The sequence below is a fragment of the Amphibalanus amphitrite genome, unplaced genomic scaffold (genome assembly GCF_019059575.1).
Source record: "Amphibalanus amphitrite isolate SeventyFive unplaced genomic scaffold, NRLGWU_Aamphi_draft 000151F_arrow, whole genome shotgun sequence".
Taxonomy (NCBI): domain Eukaryota; kingdom Metazoa; phylum Arthropoda; class Thecostraca; order Balanomorpha; family Balanidae; genus Amphibalanus; species Amphibalanus amphitrite.
The window spans coordinates 706,302-722,786 of NW_024881646.1; the positions used below are offsets into that span (position 1 = coordinate 706,302).

The window sequence follows — 16,485 nt, forward strand, 5'->3', positions numbered from 1 at the left end:
GGGGATGGGCTCCTGGGGGTGCCGCAGCACGGGCTCCACCAGGTGCGAGAGCGGGCCGGCGCACCAGCGCATCAGCAGCCGGTCCATGTGGGCCCTCAGCAGCCCGATCGTCTCCGTCATGGCGCTCAGCTCCTCGGTGGAGAGGAACTGCAGGACGTTGATGTCCGCCCAGAAGAAGCACGGCAGGCGGCGCACACTGACTGCGCCCTCCAGGAGGTGGAGGATCCAGCGAGCGCCTTCCACCGCGCTGTCCCACTCGCTGGCTGGTACTATTTGGCACACCCAGAACAGCGCCGTTTTCATGAAGTACGATTTGACGCCCTTGCCGCGCTTCCCCAGGCCTGCCTTGCACCTTTTGAGGGCGAGCAGCGAGCCTCGCTGCTGCACCGTCAGGTGCCAGGAGGCTATCACCTCGGCTCGTGAGAACGAAATTCGCCAAATGTAGTAGCCAAGAGGACTGCCGGGAGGACTTTTAGCGACGAGGTGCACTCCGTACAGCCGAATGTCCTCCCTCGCTTTCGCCGGAGGCCAGTCCTGCTTCCGATCGCGCGTGATGAACTCCTGAGCAGGCCACCAGTGAGCGCGGAGGCAAGGCACGGCGTCATTCCCATCATAGCCGAGCTCAGACCTGCGCTCGATCTCAGCCGATGGTCCAGAGGTGCCCTGAACCCCGATAGACGCCGCCTGCTCGAACCGCACCGAGCAGCGCATCAGCTTGTAAAAGGCCTCGGAGGAGAACAGCAGTTCGTGCTCGTGGGCGCAGTCCGGCGTCCGGGGCTGCCGGAGCATCACAAAGCCGGGATTCCTGGTGGGGACGATGATCACACAGGGCGGTGCTGGGGGCGCCGTGGTTGGGTGGGATCCCGTGCTGGTCGGTGCGGCTGCTCGTCTCGTGTAAAACTCGTCCGCCGTCTGTACCTGGATGGGTCCGAACTCGTACATGGAGTCCAGGTCGGAGTCGACTTCCAGAGCGCCTGTCGGGTTGCTGAGTCCTTCCATGACGCTGCCCGATGTGGACACGGTCTGAATGAGCAGCTGGCCGAACGGCGAGCAGTGGGGACACCGGGGCAGGCGCTCCTGGACGAGCTGCAGCAGCGGCGCCGCCTCCAGGGCCCCGGCCGTGCCCACCTGGTCCTCGACGGCGTTCCGAACGAACATCGACGCCTGGTGAAACTCGTCTGATGTCTGGTCCAGTATGGTGTCGAAAACAAGGTCGGTGTGACCTCCACACTTTCGGAGAAGCAGATCCACTCTTTGCGAAAGGTCGTCCGATACGACATCCTCGTCACATTCCGCGCTACTGGCGTTAGATGTGTCTTCCCTGAGCCGCTTTTCATCCCCCTTGTTGGTTGTGGAACGTTGTTTTTCACTCTCGCTCCCAACGAGTTTTTCATCATGCCTGGAGGATTGTGACGAGGGCTCGTCCGGCGGTTTCTCCATGAATTCCTGTTGGCTGTTGGCCGCAGTTCTCTAGGTTTCGGCTCGAGCAGTCCCTGCGGGCTCCGATTGTCTCACCATCGGCTTGTTACACACAGTCGTCCTTACTGGGAGCTCCGGCCACGGTCCTTGTCCATCGGCCTCCGCATGATCACTAGCACTTTCTGTCGTCTTTCCCACGCTTATTGCAGGCTCACCGGAGGGCTGATGCAACTATTCACTGGCCCACCTCCCGGTTGAACTAACAAACTTGTCTCTTCTATTCTGTCCGTGTTGCACTCACAGTCCGGCAGAGTCCGTCTGGTCAAGTGCGCAGGTGACCGCCCCCGTTGGCACACTAATACTGGCACACGACCACGGCACTCGGTCGTAGCTGGGCCACAACTGCTGACAGTCGCCCGGGACATTCCCGCCGATCGGCACTCGACGGACTAAAACTGCCGGGTCGGGGCGAACGCCACCCAGGGTGCGTCGATCGGTCCCCCGCCCCCCGCCTGGTCGTTCTTCACCGTGTCGCGTTCAAGGCCAGTCGCCGTCTCCGGCGTGATCGTTGTTTATTTACTGAAGTATGTGATTGTGACAATCTGATGCGGTCACGTAACACGTGGTCTTTGTCTTTGTGCCCGTGAATATGGACACTTGGCTGGAGGGGGGGGGGGGGGTTGTCTGATGATATTGCCTCAAGTAGGGCTGCTATCATATCGTATGCAATGATCGGGTGTAGGTGCCTATAGTTATACTGTGATGGTCACAAGACCTGAAGACCCCGGTCTCATCAATCTCGCGCACTGAGCTTGTTCTTGACTCGGTGTCCGGGATAAAGTAGAACCGATAAGTCGGCCCAGTAGTTATCGAGGTTCGACCGGGGAGGGGGGGGGGGGCGTTTTGACCACACCTGAGTTTTTTTTCTTGCGTGCGTAAAGTAAACGTGCTGCGAGATTAGGTACAAATTGATGAATAATTCATCAATTTCGCATCGTGTGTGAAATTTTTGACCCCAGGTCACATGTCAGGTTACCAGGTCAACTTAAGTAACCATGCCTCTAAAAAAAAAACTTTGTTATGCGTCATTCCTACAGTTCACATCCCAGAAGTTTGAAACTCGGGCATTTGTGCGGAAAAAAATCAGTATGGACCATTCGCATATCTCGGAATTTTGATATCGGTAGGTCAGGTCAATTTTGCGACCTCTCCATTACAAGTCAATGGGGAAAAATCGATATGTTTTTCTTTTGACCGAAAACACCCTGAAACATCGGGACACGGGTGAATTGACACACTGAACCAGAAAATTGCACCCCTTTAGGCCCTTGAGGTCATCTCAGGTCATGAAACGTCTCCAACAGTTTTTTTTTTTTTACTATAACTTTAGATAGAAACATGCTAGAGCGCTGAAAACACCATGAATGTGTTCAGCTCAACAATACGAATCGAATGACATGCAACATGACCTTTTCCGTGACCTTGACATGAGGTCAAATTTTTTAAATGACCTTTTCAGATCAGCATACGGTTCAGTAGACGCGTTTGGACGGGACAAATGCGATGCCATTAAAATCAGCGTCATGCAACCTTGGAATCAAAAGTGATCATACAAAAACCTTTTCCGCAAAAAAACGTCAAATTTTGGTAGTTTTTGCCCTCTGGAGTTTAAACCGTCGACCTTAGGTCAGATCTGAGAACAACATTCAGAAAGCCGGCTTTGAAAGAGCTATCAAATGCGCTTTTCCGCAGCGCTGTACCGCTATTGGTTCCCGACTCATGCGACGATTAGTGAAAAGTTGTCAAAATCGGGAGCACAAATTTTTGAAAATTTTGCCTTTGGTGACCTCCAGGGACCTCAGCGATGACCTGATTAAAAAAATGACTTATGTTATTCTGAAAGATCATGTAGCGAGGTATCTATTGCTTTTTACCCCGTCTTTCTAGCTTGATTACTTTCCGAGATAATTTGTTCTGGTCAAAAAGCCCCTCCCCCGGCCCCACCATGGCGAAGTTGGCCAAGAGGCTCAACCGGGCGCAGGTTAAGCATATTCACGGAACTTGCGTTCACCTTCTCGTCAGAAGATTGAAGAATGTTCTAGTCGTTAATTTCTCTGAAATTCTGAAACTCGGAAATCGGTATTGAAATTCACATATCTCTAATGGAAAAAACAGACGTCAAATTTGGCGGCAATGCGCGGCTCCATTTCTCGCTATTAGCTCCAAATCATTTGTTACCTACCGAGTAGCGATACGGTAAAAATTTTCAACAAATTTTACCGTATTCCAGCGGGACCTGGCCGTCTTCAACAGCCGATGATAGCATCGCCGTCCGTGACAGAGCATGGAAAGAAATGAACACTCGATATCAAATCTGGGAGTTGTCCCCCTTCCTTCACCACTGAACTGAACCCAAATTGGGTTCAGTTGCAATTGACAAAGTACCAGGCATCCTCGATATGACTTCTAAACACGAGCTGTTTCTTCTGTATGTTATTTAGCATATTCATTCATAGCAGTATAAAATGTGACCATCAAATAAAGCAATACTTAATTCAGAAAAAAGTAACATCGAATAGAATCTCACTGTAAACATTATTCGTTCATTCAACACGCACATTTCAGAAAAGAATCAGCGATGCAACATAATCGTCAAACACGATTTACCAGTCAACAGACAGTCACGACACACGTACAATTTGCAAGCTCGGCACCCTGCGATACGTATGCAGTCTTTGGCTTCATCTAAAGACGCGCCACAAGCGTCTCACTGGCGGCAATGAGCGCCACAATCGCCGCGCGGCGCCGAGCCGTCGGCGGACCATCGCCGAGCGGTGAGCATTATTAGACGCGCTGTAATATCACAGAGAGGAGAGTGGGGCCGCGGCCGGAGCGGCGGCTACGACTTGAAGAGCCGGCGCGAGATGGTGGTGGTGGCGCCGGCCGGGTGCGCGCTGTCGCGCTTCAGCCGCTTGGTGAGCTTCCGCACAAACTCGGCGGCCACCGGGCTCCACGAGGACTTGTCCACCAGAGCGCGGAATATCTCCGTCTGCTCCGCTGTAACACAAAACGTCAGCCATGAGCTGATGAGCTTACCGAGGGATGCGTCATGCCTGTACTTCTGGCGAAATTGCATTGCATTGCTGAATACGTTCATGTGTGCATACACAAAGTGGTCCCGGCTAAATGGTTCTTAGAGGCGTTTCGAACGTCATATTTCCTATATCATTGAACGACTCTTCTCTCATTTCTCTCTCCACGGCTTACCATCCTCTCCCATCCACCCCGCCCTCTCGCTCTCCCCCTTACCTCTCATGCGGACGGGCGTCAGGTTGAGCAGCTGTTGCTCCACCTGGCGTGCCTGGCTGAAGGCCACGTTCTGAAGCCGCGAGAGGGGCAGCACCGCCTCCCCCAGCAGCTCCGACTCGACCAGCGTGTGGTGGTCCTTGACGGTGAATACGAGGTGCGCCTCCTTGGCCACCAGCCGCTCCCGGTCCACGTGACTGCGACAGCGGGGAGGGGGGGTCAGCCAGGGGACGGGAGAAGGGGTGTGGCAGGCCGGGGAGAGGGGAGTCAGGCATGAGGGGAGGCGAAAGAACTACTTCAACCGTCAATAATGTGTGGTGGTAGCGATCGCACACTCACTGATAAAAAAGAAACATCTTCTCTGCCATATCAACTGGTGCAAGCTATCCCAGCATAACATAACCGGTCGGAATAAAGCATCACATGACATTACTCACAATTCAAAGACTTCGTCGAATAGAGGAAAGACAGTTTTCTTTTGAATCTTCGTCTGAATCTTCTCCATGGTCGGAGTGAGATTTTCCGGCATCAACTGGATCTTGACATAAGCATCGCACGCTGAAATAGAGAAGCATAAAATGGTCAGACGGCGGATGGGCCGCATTTAATCTATCAGGGTCGAACGGACCGTAATTCATCTTACTGTCTGGGTCGGAGGGTCGGATGGATCGTATTTCATCGTACTGTCTGGTTCGGAGGGTCAGATGGACCGTATTCGATCTTACTGTCTGGGTCGGAGGGTCGGATGGATCGTATTTGATCTTACTGTCTGGTTCGGAGGGTCGGATGGATCGTATTTTATCTTACTGTCTGGGTCGGAGGGTCGGATGGATCGTATTTTATCTTACTGTCTGGGTCGGAGGATTGGATAGACCTTGATCTTACTGTCCGGGTCGGGGGGTCGGATGGACGGTATTTGATGTTACTGTCTGGGTCGGAGGGTCGGATGGACGGTATTTGATCTTACTGTCTGGGTCGGAGGGTCGGACCGTATTTGATCTTACTGTCTGGGTCGAATGGATCGTATTTGATCTTACTGTCTGGGTCAGAGGGTCGGATAGACCATAAATCATCTTACTGTCTGGGTCGGATGGACCGTATTTGATCTTACTGTCTGGGTCGGAGGGTCGGATAAACCATAAATCATCTTACTGTCTGGGTCGGAAGGTCGGATGCCGCGCGCGTTGAGCACCTCCACTCTCAGCACGTTGTCGACGAAGAACGCCTTGGTGGCCAGCTTGCCCTGGGGCGACTCGGCCTCCTGTTCCTGGATGTCGTACTTTCGCCTGTCGGGGACACGGAGCTGCTCAGCGAATGGAACCTTTATCGCGAGTTTCGCATGCATCGGGTGACTGACGTCTCCAAGCTCAGTGTGATGGCGAAGTGGAAATTACGTGTTATGGATACAGTTTAAAGGCCAGTAACGATTGCGAGATACATATTCGCATAATATGTATTCTTCTCGTATAATATTACCAGTATAGCGCCTTTTGGGGCGAATAACGGAGCGAGCGAGGGGGTGAGTCTTGCACGTGCGAAATTTCGAGGGGGTACCTCCAACTGACTTGTGCACGGCACCCTACTGACCGGTTTCTAGCGATGTGCCAAATTTGAGCACAATCGGCCCAGCCGTTCTCGAGATCTGGGAGCGGCACCCTGCACGTGCGCACGTGCAACATGGGTCCCAACTGACTTGTGCACGGCACCCTACTAACTGGTCCCTAACCGTGTACCAAATTTGAGCGCCATCGGTCCAGCCGTTCTCGAGATCTGGAAACGACCCCTGCACGTGCGCACGTGCAGCAGCACCCCAACTCTGGCACATGGATATACAGTGCCTAGTGGGTGCCTACCTACATGCCAACTTTCAGCGCAATCGGCCAAGTAGTTACCGAGATATTGCAACAATTACAAAAGTGACACCTCTTCGTTTTGCACGTGGCACGTGCATAAGGGGTCACCCACATGCATCGGGAATAGTCCAATACTTGGTAGAAGGAATGAAGCTACCCTACAAAAATTACCGCGTGTAAATCGGTCAAGTAGTTGCTGAGATATAAGCCTCGCAAAAGCGTCCGCACGGCCGGCCGGCCGGCCGGCCGGCCGGCCGGCCGGCCGCTCATACTCAGAAATTTCCGTTAATCTAAGGAAAGACTCCGCTCGCTTCGCTCGCTCCGTAATCACTGAATTGTTATTTTACCTATATAGTTGCGTTCAGCTCCTCATTTCACTTAACGTGCTTCATTTGTCTTCAATTTGTAACTCCTGAGTGCACATATTTGATCGATATCTTATGCACTATATTTGGCCTTTGAAAATTACATGTTCAAACAGCAACTCCAAATTTTATTTTCGATCAAACTGATCACTTTCCTACCACCCAGAGTGACCGTCTTTTGCCGTCCTAAGCGTCCGCCGCCCATTCAAACGCACACCACTCACGCGTAGTACATAGAGATGAGCTTTTCGGGGTCGCACTTGTAGACGTTGACCCAGTGAACGAACTTTTTGTAGACGTCCGTGTGGATGGCGTCCATGGGCAGGCCCTTGTCGTCGCCGTTGATGAACTCGACCAGCGCGTTCACCAGGCTGCACATCGTCCCAAAGTACTCGGTCTCCTTCTGCGCTCGGAGACACGTCGGAGATGTTAGTAAAGTAACCTCGGTCAGAGAGGTGTGACAAACCGCGCCTTTGGCCAGGAAATGGTTCACATAGTCATACAGCCGTGAAGGAGGGACACATAATAAAAAGACAGCGGCTAGGTCCTTCCCCTCCCATAGCATTCACCTTGTTGTTTCGGTGATTCAGAGGCCCTTGGTTAGTCCCCACGGTACTGGTTCAGTGACCCGGTCCCCGTCAGTGCCCACCTTGCTGTTTGAGTGACCTCAGTCCCCACCTTACTGGTTCAGTGACCCGGCCCTTCCAGTGACCTCAGTCCCCACCTTACTGTTTCAGTGACCCTGTCCTTCCAGTGACCTCAGTCCCCACTCAGTGCCCACCTTGCTGTTTCGGTGACCTCAGTTCTCGCCCAGTGCCCACCTTGCTGTATCAGTGACCTCAGTCCCCGCTCAGTGCCCACCTTACTGTTTCAGTGACCCTGTCCTTCCAGTGACCTCAGTCCCACTCAGTGCCCACCTTGCTGTTGCGGCTGGTGGTGTCCACTACGGCCTGCAGCACCTGCACCCAGATGGACTCTAGCACGCGCCGCAGGTTGGCCGGGTGCAGCCGCGGGTAGAGCAGCATCAGGTTGGTATCCAGGTACGAGATAATGTTGTCGGCTGGCACCAGGTGGCAGTGCGGCTGCGACAGCTGACTCAGGTAGGCGTGTACCTGGGGCATCATCTGACACGCAGACACAGACACGGTCAGACACGGGCCCGAGCCGCGGCCAGACCGCAGACACGGCAGCTGTGAGCGTGCAGCGTGGGACAGGAAATACCGGCTTCAAGTCGCGGAAGCCTCGCGCAGGTCTCAGATGTGCATTGCAGGACAATATTCTACGAGTAAATGCTACAATACAGTAGAGTGGATCTAAGTTACACAGCGTGCAGTTCGGAGACCCAACAACAAATTATTCCAAAAGGCAGCGTAAAGTGTCCCGCCGCACCTGACCCGAGCCATGGCATCCCTCCCCGTCCCACCTGAGCCAAAGCAGCCATCCCCGCGCGACCCTCCGGCCTTCCCCCGCCGCGTAACTGACCTGGGCCACGGAGCCGTCGACCATGTCGCTAATGCCGTGCTCCATGTCCTCGATGGCCTGGTCGATGACGTTCTGCAGCGTCATCCGACACTGGATCGTGCCCTGCGAGCCCAGCTGCTCCTCCATGGCTGAAAACACCTGCCGCACAGAGACGGCCGAGCGCACCGCGCGGTCAGCAGTGTGGAGGGGAGCGCGGGGGGCGTATAGGGGCCGTGGTATCAGATACGGGTCCCACTGGTCGTGAAACTGGGATAATCAGACGCCGACATATCGAGTATACCTACCCTGTGAATATACGAATATACGGACTGTATCAGTGCGCGCCCTATGTGCTCGACAGATGGCAGGAGCTGTCGCACAGCCTAAGTTACAGACTCTCAGACATACAATATATCTCAGTAGCCGCCCTATGTGCTCGACAGATGGCAGGAGCTGTCGCACAGCCTAAGTTACAGGCTCTCAGACATATGCCCGTCAGGTGGCAGTGCAGCGTCGGTGTCGCCAAAACCAGCCAGATACCGACTGCCAGGGGACCCAGACGTCACCGGCGGTCGATTACGCATGACTAAATAACGGCCTGTGACGGCTTCTGGCACTGAGCTGACATCAGGTCCGGCCCGGCCAGGTGCTCTGTGCGCGGCGCTCACCCACCGTTTCGAATCCCAGCTCGTTGGGCAGCGGGTTGATCTGTTCGCGCACAAACTCGACGTTGTTGAGCGCCAGGCATAGTTCCTGGGTGAAGTTGAAGGGCCGCGTGGGACACGAGTAGCCACAGGCCTTGAGGTGCCGGTGCATCTGGGCCACGTAGAACGTAGCGCTCCGGGTGATGTCGTCCAGTACCTGGCCGACGGACAGAGTCGTCACGGATCACGACGCAGTGGTCACGGGCACTAATGGACAGTGGGCAATGAAGAACATTGTAAGAAGGACCCAGTCAATTGAAATGACTACCCGATAGCGCAATGGGGACATCGGCTGAAAGAAATGCTAGTGTACAAACGAATGAAATGTGGAAGGGATTATTATGCAGTCAAAAACAAATTCACGCATTCTTACTGATAATATTGCAAGACACAATGACGGAATATCATCAGCTGAGTCTCCCGTGTCATGACCGGAGACAAGCCCTAGTTGTGTGACATCCGTCCGCGCTCACCTTGGTGACGAATCCGTAGGAGCCGATGGCGTCCGGCCAGCTCAGCTGCTTCCAGAACGTCTTGATCTGGTAGAAGACGGCCACAGTGTCCACTGCCGAGCTACTGTGGTTCACGAACGTGTGCACCTAAAGAACAGAAAGGGTAGGTAATTTAACATAACACTGCCGAGCTACTGTGGTTCACGAACATGTGCACCTGAAGAACAGAAAGGGTAATTTAACATAACACTGCCGAGCTACTGTGGTTCACGAACATGTGCACCTGAAGAACAGAAAGGGCAATTTAACATAACACTGCCGAGCTACTGTGGTTCACGAACGTGTGCACCTGAAGAACAGAAGGGGTAATTTAACATAACACTGCCGAGCTACTGTGGTTCACGAACGTGTGCACCTGAAGAACAGAAAGGGTAATTTCTGTAAAATTAAAAATAATTTCTGTAATTTCTGTAAAAACGGAGGGGGGTCGGATCCGACCCCCCTCCGTTTTTCTTGAATAACTCATGAATCACTTTCGCTATCTACTTGAAACTTGGCATACCTTCTCCCCCATCAATTTGACGTCTCCTGTGCAATTTTTAAGAAAAAATTTCCAAAAATTAAAGAGATATATCGATTTTAGTGATGTAACTACATGGCGTTTTTAGTCAAAAAGTGGTAAATGTTTAAAAAAAATCGCCAAAAATCAGGGTTTGAAGCAAATTGCAAATTAAGGACAGGAAAGGACGCAGCTCAACGAGTTCTTTAAAATGGCTATCTCGGATTTTCCATAAAATGCGTTTTTCACCCCTAAAAATTCAAAAAAACTATATTTTTTGGAAAACAGCTAATAAAATCCAAAATTTTGGTTATTTCCAAAAAACCGGAATATATGTTGTAGAGCTCCATTAGAACATTACATGCCCCAAATTTCAACTTTCTATCTTGATTTTTGACCCCCAAATTGTAAAAAATAGCTCCAACATGCATAGGGCATGGTGACGTCATAAGCATTTTCGTGAATTAGAGGCACTTCTGAACATCGCATGTGAAAACAAATGGCACCACTAGATTCCTGGGACAAAGCTCTTCTAGAAAAGTGCATTTTTATGTCAAAAATAAAAAGTTGAAAAATTGACTTTTTTCTTAGCCCTCGTTTAGTTATGTATAGTATAAACGATTTTTTATGCTTTCAATGCACACTTATCACCAGCACAGTGACTTGGGGTCACATATAACCATTACCATCGGATTCGGCGTGAAAAATAAGCCATAAACATGTGTCGCACGCCCATGTAGCAGAAAGTGAAAACCGTGACCTTTCGTGACCTGACCTGACCTTGACCCGTACTTAGTATGACCCCTATACGCACATGGTACCTTCACTAGGCCTTTGAGGTCATTTTTGGTGAGTTTCGAGCAGCAGCTATCGATTCCGCTGTCCGTAAGCCGATTCATGCAAAACCCCTGAATTTGACCTTTGACCTGACCTTGACCCGAAAGTTGGCCTCAATCTTAAAATTTTAAGAGTGCTTTGGGAAGGTCTCGTAGAGACCTTTCGAACGCCGCCTCGCGGGGCTCGATACGACCATTGGTTCGCGAGATAACAGGGGGGGGGGTCGGATCCGACCCCCCCCCCCCCCCCAGGCTGTCGTGGGTACGGAAATAGCCCAGGCGGTGCCGGGTTTAAGTAGCATACGTTGTAAACATCAAGCAACTACCAGAAAAGTGACGACCAGCCGCTCCGCCCGTATCTCTGTTGATATTGCTACATATATCGTCCGCGTCGGCTCGGCCGTGTCACATACACCAGTGATTCTCCCTGCGGCTGCGGCCCGCCCTGACTGACCTGCGTGGCCTGGTCCAGCTCGATGGCCCTCTTGATGCGGTGCATGGCCTTGTAGCAGGCGATGTCGAGCCAGCGGTTGACGGCGCTGGCGAACCACAGGTAGGCGTCCTGCAGCGGCGCCGGCTCCGAGCGTGTGTCCTCCTCGGGCAGCTGCTCCCGCAGACTGAAACACGGAGACACACACATACAGACGTCAGTGGCGAGGCCGCCTAGATCACAGGACAGGCTGTCAGCTAACTGAGCCCATACGCGACCACCAACTCGTTCTGAACACAGTAGAAAGAAAGATCAGTAACGAAGAAATAACAGTATGGACAACTTCAACCAATGTCACCATTTCTGGAATGCAAATTTCCATTACAATAAGTGTTTGGGATTTGAAACACTCGAGCTGCAGATGCGTTGGAAAAACAATTATGTATGCATCAATGTACTGAGAGTACCTGCATTTGCCATGTTTACCCTTCCCCTTCCGTTGTCCACTAGCCACCTCCCCTTACAAAACCACCCGGGCCGTCTCATCTGGTGAAAACTGTCCTGCCAGGCCAGACTCCTGTTCCCTCGCCTTACTCCCTCTCCCACATTTCCACCGCGGCCGTCTCACCTGGTGAAGAGCTGGACGGCCAGGTAGAGCTCGAACAGCGAGGTGCCCATGTCGAGGCCCTCGGGCGACGACAGGTTTTCCGTGGCGCCCTCTTTGTACTCGACCGTCGGTAGCGAGCGCGAGATCTCGTCCACAATCGGACCGATCTCCTGCTTCAGCTGAGCGCGAGAATTACACCCGGTCAGAACTACAGCCACGTCCGGCACATACACAATACACTTACACATCGATCCGTGCACATCGATCCGTGGGTAAGAAGTGAACTCTGATTGAGGTTCACCCTCAAATGAACCGTACTTTACAGTCTCTAAATCGATAAACGATCCTTAGTTTTATCGCTCATGGTTGAATGGCATTCACAAGTGTTGCAGGTAATACTGTGAACACTTAGTCATGTTTCCAAATTAAAGGCCAACGTGGAAATCTATTGTCTCGCTGCAGCCTCGCCCTATCACCAGTTCCTGACATTGGACACGCCTGGCCAGTCATCCAGAACGCCCCATGACCGGTGGCACTGATCTAGCGGAACTACCGTGAGTCATGGACGGGGTAGTCACGGTCCTCTGTTCACTCTCCAATTACCGGATCGACCACTGCCGCTCATGCAGTCGTCCAAAAAACACACCTATTGCAACAGCCGCACGAACCATACGGAAACGCATGGCCACCATCAAACGAGACAGCTGCTTTCAAACACCGGCCGCTCGGCGCCCGCTCGATGAAGGATCTCCGCCTCGCCGGTGTTTCCGTCTCTCACCTTCTCTGCGAACTGCAGGTACGCCACGGAGAAGTAGTTGACGCCCAGGATGCGGCTGAAAATCTGGTTGTAGCTCTCCAGGCCGCGCTTCACGTCGGCGTACAGCATGTTGATGAGCAGGATGAGGCTCTGACAGCGGGCGTCCTGGCCGGGCTGCTCCTCACTCTCCCGTTTGGTGGAGGCGTACACGTGTCGGTACCTGGTGTCGTAGACGTTACCGATTCAGTTAGTGGCGAGACAAATCAGAGGTTAATCGCGTGATGTAGACTTTCACCGAGGGGCATCGCATAGAGTCGTGCTCTCCGGGATATCAAACATCAATGGAAGCTTTCAGCAATGTTAAAGCAATGTCATGACGAAAATAGGAAAATAATCCGATGCGGCTGTCATTCTCTGCGAGTTCAGTACGCACCAGTCCTCATTCCCGTGCCGCAGAGCCGTCAGAATGTGTCGCTTGGGGTTCAGCACCTTCTCCTCGTTCGGCACGGGCGGCACCGGATCGTCCAGCTTCTGCGATGCTCGCCTGACCAGCTCGGGGAACTCGGAGAGCAGCACCAGACACCTGGCGAGCAGCAATGGGAGCACGTGTGTGTTCATTCCTGTGGTGACCGATACGCAACGTGCAAAAAGGCGAGCAGTATCGATATAAAATTATCGACAGCATGTAGGCTCGACTTATCTTTAGGAGCATACAGCACACGAGAAAATAAATCTAATGAATCGAAGCAAAAGTCGCCGTTTGGTAACTGATAATCTCATTAATCTCCCCTCTCCCCGTATACAGTCTGGAGCGAGTGAATAGACAGCGGCGCTGACCTGAGCAGGTACTCGATGCTGTGGAACGTGGCCGCGCTCTGCGGGTTGAACATGTGACGGTGCATCTGGATCGTCTCGTAGCAGTGGTCGGTAAACCGCTGCAGCGTCTCCACAAAACGGGTCACCTGAAACACGCCACGGCAGGGTTGGAGACGGACAAACTCTCGTGACTTCAGCGGAGTTAGTAAAGACAACAGTGATTCAGAATCCGACGTGCACGCAGGGAAACCCGTGGCATTTCCTGTTTAGTAACGTCTATCGTCCTTATCTGCAGAGGGAGCAAATATAGCAGGGTTCATAACCGACCAAAAGGCCCACTCAACGATCGGGAACTTTAAGCACGATTTTCCTGCCGAGTAACTCTAAGGCAAACGTTCGTCCCGGAAACTTTGAACGCTCCCCGCTCCCTCCCTCCTCCCGCTCCCTCTCCCGCGTCCACTCACGTCTGCCGCCGTGACGTCGCCCTCCTGGAGGCACTGTTTGACGTTCTGCAGCTGAGTGAAGAGGAACTTGTAGTCGAGCGGCGCGGCGCAGTGCACCTCGGCGTAGGCGGCCCAGGCGGCCACCAGCCGCTCGGCGCGGCTCAGGTTGCCCCAGGCGGCGTGCTGGGCGAGCAGGGCGCGGCCGGCCGCCGGCAGGCTCTCGGCGCGCCACGTGAACGGCTCGCCGTCGAACTGGCGCCGCGCCGCGCCCACCACGGCCAGCTGCAGCCGCACGTGGCGCGCCACGTGCTGGTGGCGCTGCGCGGCCCCCCGCACGTTGTGGAAGCGCAGTGCCAGCTGCACCACGCCGCGCTCCTTCTCGGCCCGGCCGGGACGCTCCTTGCCGCCCTGGTCGCGCGCGCGCCGCTGCAGCTTGTACGCCTGTTCCACGCCCAGCGCCGGGATGTCCTGTGACCGGGGACGGGTCAGGACCAGGCGTCTCCGGCGCCGGCAGGCATACGCCGGCTGACGTCACAAACATATGCATTGGGAAGTACGCTCGTATGTAGATTACCTAATACCTATCCCGTCATCAGGGAACACTATTCCATTATCGCGCGTATGCGCTATCATCACCAGGATATCCGGGGCTATTCCAATCACTTATCATACCCTTGCTTACACTACGGCAGCGTATCATATTGCCGGCTATTTTCCGGTCAAGACTGTGGTGTCGCGAGCTGCTCCCCCCCTGCCCCGGGGCCTGGCGACGCCAGTTGCTCCCCCCTGCCCGGGGGCCTGGCGACGCCATTGGCGGCGCCGGCGCGCAGACGCGGGGTTCGAGAGCAGTCGGCCGCCGGCCCGCGCGGAGCGCGGTTGTGGTAGTAGCGATCGGTGTTTGGCGCTCTAGGAAGTTTAACGCAATGCGGCTTTGGTTGTGAATAAAGAGCTCACGTTATAACATCCTGGCGACGAGGATGAGATCAAGGTGAAGCCTTGGAGCTGTGATTGCGAGTGATGGCGAAACGGGCCAGTGATCAGTGCGCGGTGGTCAGCGAGGGCGGACAGGCCACGGACGGTGAGGGCGCAAACGTTGCTTAGTACGAATGCTTAGTGCTTAGTATTGCTTAGTATTTTTATTTTCGCGCTGCTGCTGGTAGTGTGCCTGTCGCGCGGCGGCCGTTGTCCTGGCAGGGTTTCCCATGTGATCGCCGAAATTCGTGGCGGCCATGATGCCTCGGCAGTGTGGTGTGCGTGGCGCATGCGTCGGCGTCCTGCACGCTGATTGGTCGGCCGGGGGTGACGCGCAGCTGTGGTAGCGCGTGTGATTGGCCGATCGGTGCGGCGGAGAGGGCCTCAATGCGGTTTGAGGCGCCTGGTCCCCGAAGCGGGTAATTTCGGCGGGAAGCTGGCGCGCGGCCGGGCGGTGTGGGGCGAGTGCGCATGCGCGCGCGGTGACGTGCGTGTGACGTCACTACCACGTGACGCCCCCGTCGAGAAAAGCGCGGGAAACCGCAGCTGCAGCGCCAAGTACAGGCGCAGGGCGGCGCGGTGAGCGGTGACCGGTCGGCGTGAGCGGTGGCCGACCGGCGTGTGCGGTGACCGACCGGCGTGTGCGGTGACCGGCCGGTGTGAGCGGTGACCGGCCGGTGTGAGCGGTGACGCCCGGCGGCGGGCCGACCGGTGGAGCGGCTGCGGGCCGCCGGTGGAGCGGCTGCGGGCCGACGGTGGAGCGGCCGCGGGCCGACGGTGGAGCGGCTGCGGGCCGACGGTGGAGCGGCGGCGAGCCGACCGGAGAAACGACGTGCTGGTGAGAGGGCGGCGGCACGATGGATCCAACGGGGATGCAGATAGTGTCTGCGGTGCCGTACCGTCCAGGCACGGACTTTGAAAAGTGGCTCCGGGCATTGGAGCGGTATATGATCGCTGTTGACATTCAAGGGCCTGCGAGACGGTGTGCAGTCCTGTTGCACCTGGTGGGCCCGGACCTCGCCGATGTCAGCGATTCACTGCCTGAGGAGGACGCCGAGAGACAGGGAGAAGACGAGTTTGCTCGCCTGAAAAGGAAGCTAACACGGTATCTGGTGCCGAAGAATAATGTGGTGGCGGAAAGAGGAAAGTTTCAAGGGATGAAAATGGAGCAGGAAGAGAGTCTGGAGGAGTTCCTGGGCAGACTACGGGCGCAAATCCTGCGCTGCGGCTACGAGCCGGCGCAGGTGGACCGTGAGTTGAGAGACCGATGCGTCCTGGGCAGCCGAGGTGAGCTACAGAGGAAGCTGGTCCGGGAGGCGGCGCTAAAGGGTGACGATCTCTCTCTGGAGGACGTCCGGCGGACGGCACGGGCGCACAGGGACGTGATGGATCTGACGACGCGGCTGTCAGGGGCGCCGGCGCCGGCCGAGACGGACGGGGAGGCAGTTCACCTGGTGCGACGCCCGCAGCGGACGGAGAGGGTCAGGCCGACCGAGCCCCCGGGG

At 54.8% G+C, this 16,485-nt stretch overlaps 1 protein-coding gene across 6 annotated transcripts in view; it reads right to left on the reverse strand.

Moving 5' to 3' along the window:
• Positions 1-3,897: 3,897 nt before the first annotated feature.
• LOC122382951 (protein unc-13 homolog 4B-like) overlaps positions 3,898-16,485 on the reverse strand; it is a 58,143-nt gene continuing 45,555 nt past the window's right edge. For 5 of the 6 annotated variants that reach the window (XM_043368945.1, XM_043368944.1, XM_043368942.1 and 2 more), the window contains 15 exons: positions 14,030-14,476; positions 13,587-13,711; positions 13,183-13,332; positions 12,771-12,969; positions 12,014-12,171; positions 11,410-11,572; positions 9,582-9,707; positions 9,077-9,265; positions 8,426-8,563; positions 7,861-8,067; positions 7,168-7,346; positions 5,878-6,011; positions 5,163-5,283; positions 4,729-4,922; positions 3,898-4,476 (listed from right to left, as the gene is read on the reverse strand). In XM_043368945.1, coding sequence (XP_043224880.1) covers positions 4,319-4,476; positions 4,729-4,922; positions 5,163-5,283; positions 5,878-6,011; positions 7,168-7,346; positions 7,861-8,067; positions 8,426-8,563; positions 9,077-9,265; positions 9,582-9,707; positions 11,410-11,572; positions 12,014-12,171; positions 12,771-12,969; positions 13,183-13,332; positions 13,587-13,711; positions 14,030-14,476 — 2,688 coding nt within the window. In that variant the 3' untranslated portion in view covers positions 3,898-4,318. Of the gene's footprint in view, positions 4,477-4,728; positions 4,923-5,162; positions 5,284-5,368; positions 5,392-5,877; positions 6,012-7,167; positions 7,347-7,860; positions 8,068-8,425; positions 8,564-9,076; positions 9,266-9,581; positions 9,708-11,409; positions 11,573-12,013; positions 12,172-12,770; positions 12,970-13,182; positions 13,333-13,586; positions 13,712-14,029; positions 14,477-16,485 lie in introns of all 6 variants that reach the window. The other variant, XM_043368940.1, reaches the window with a different exon arrangement.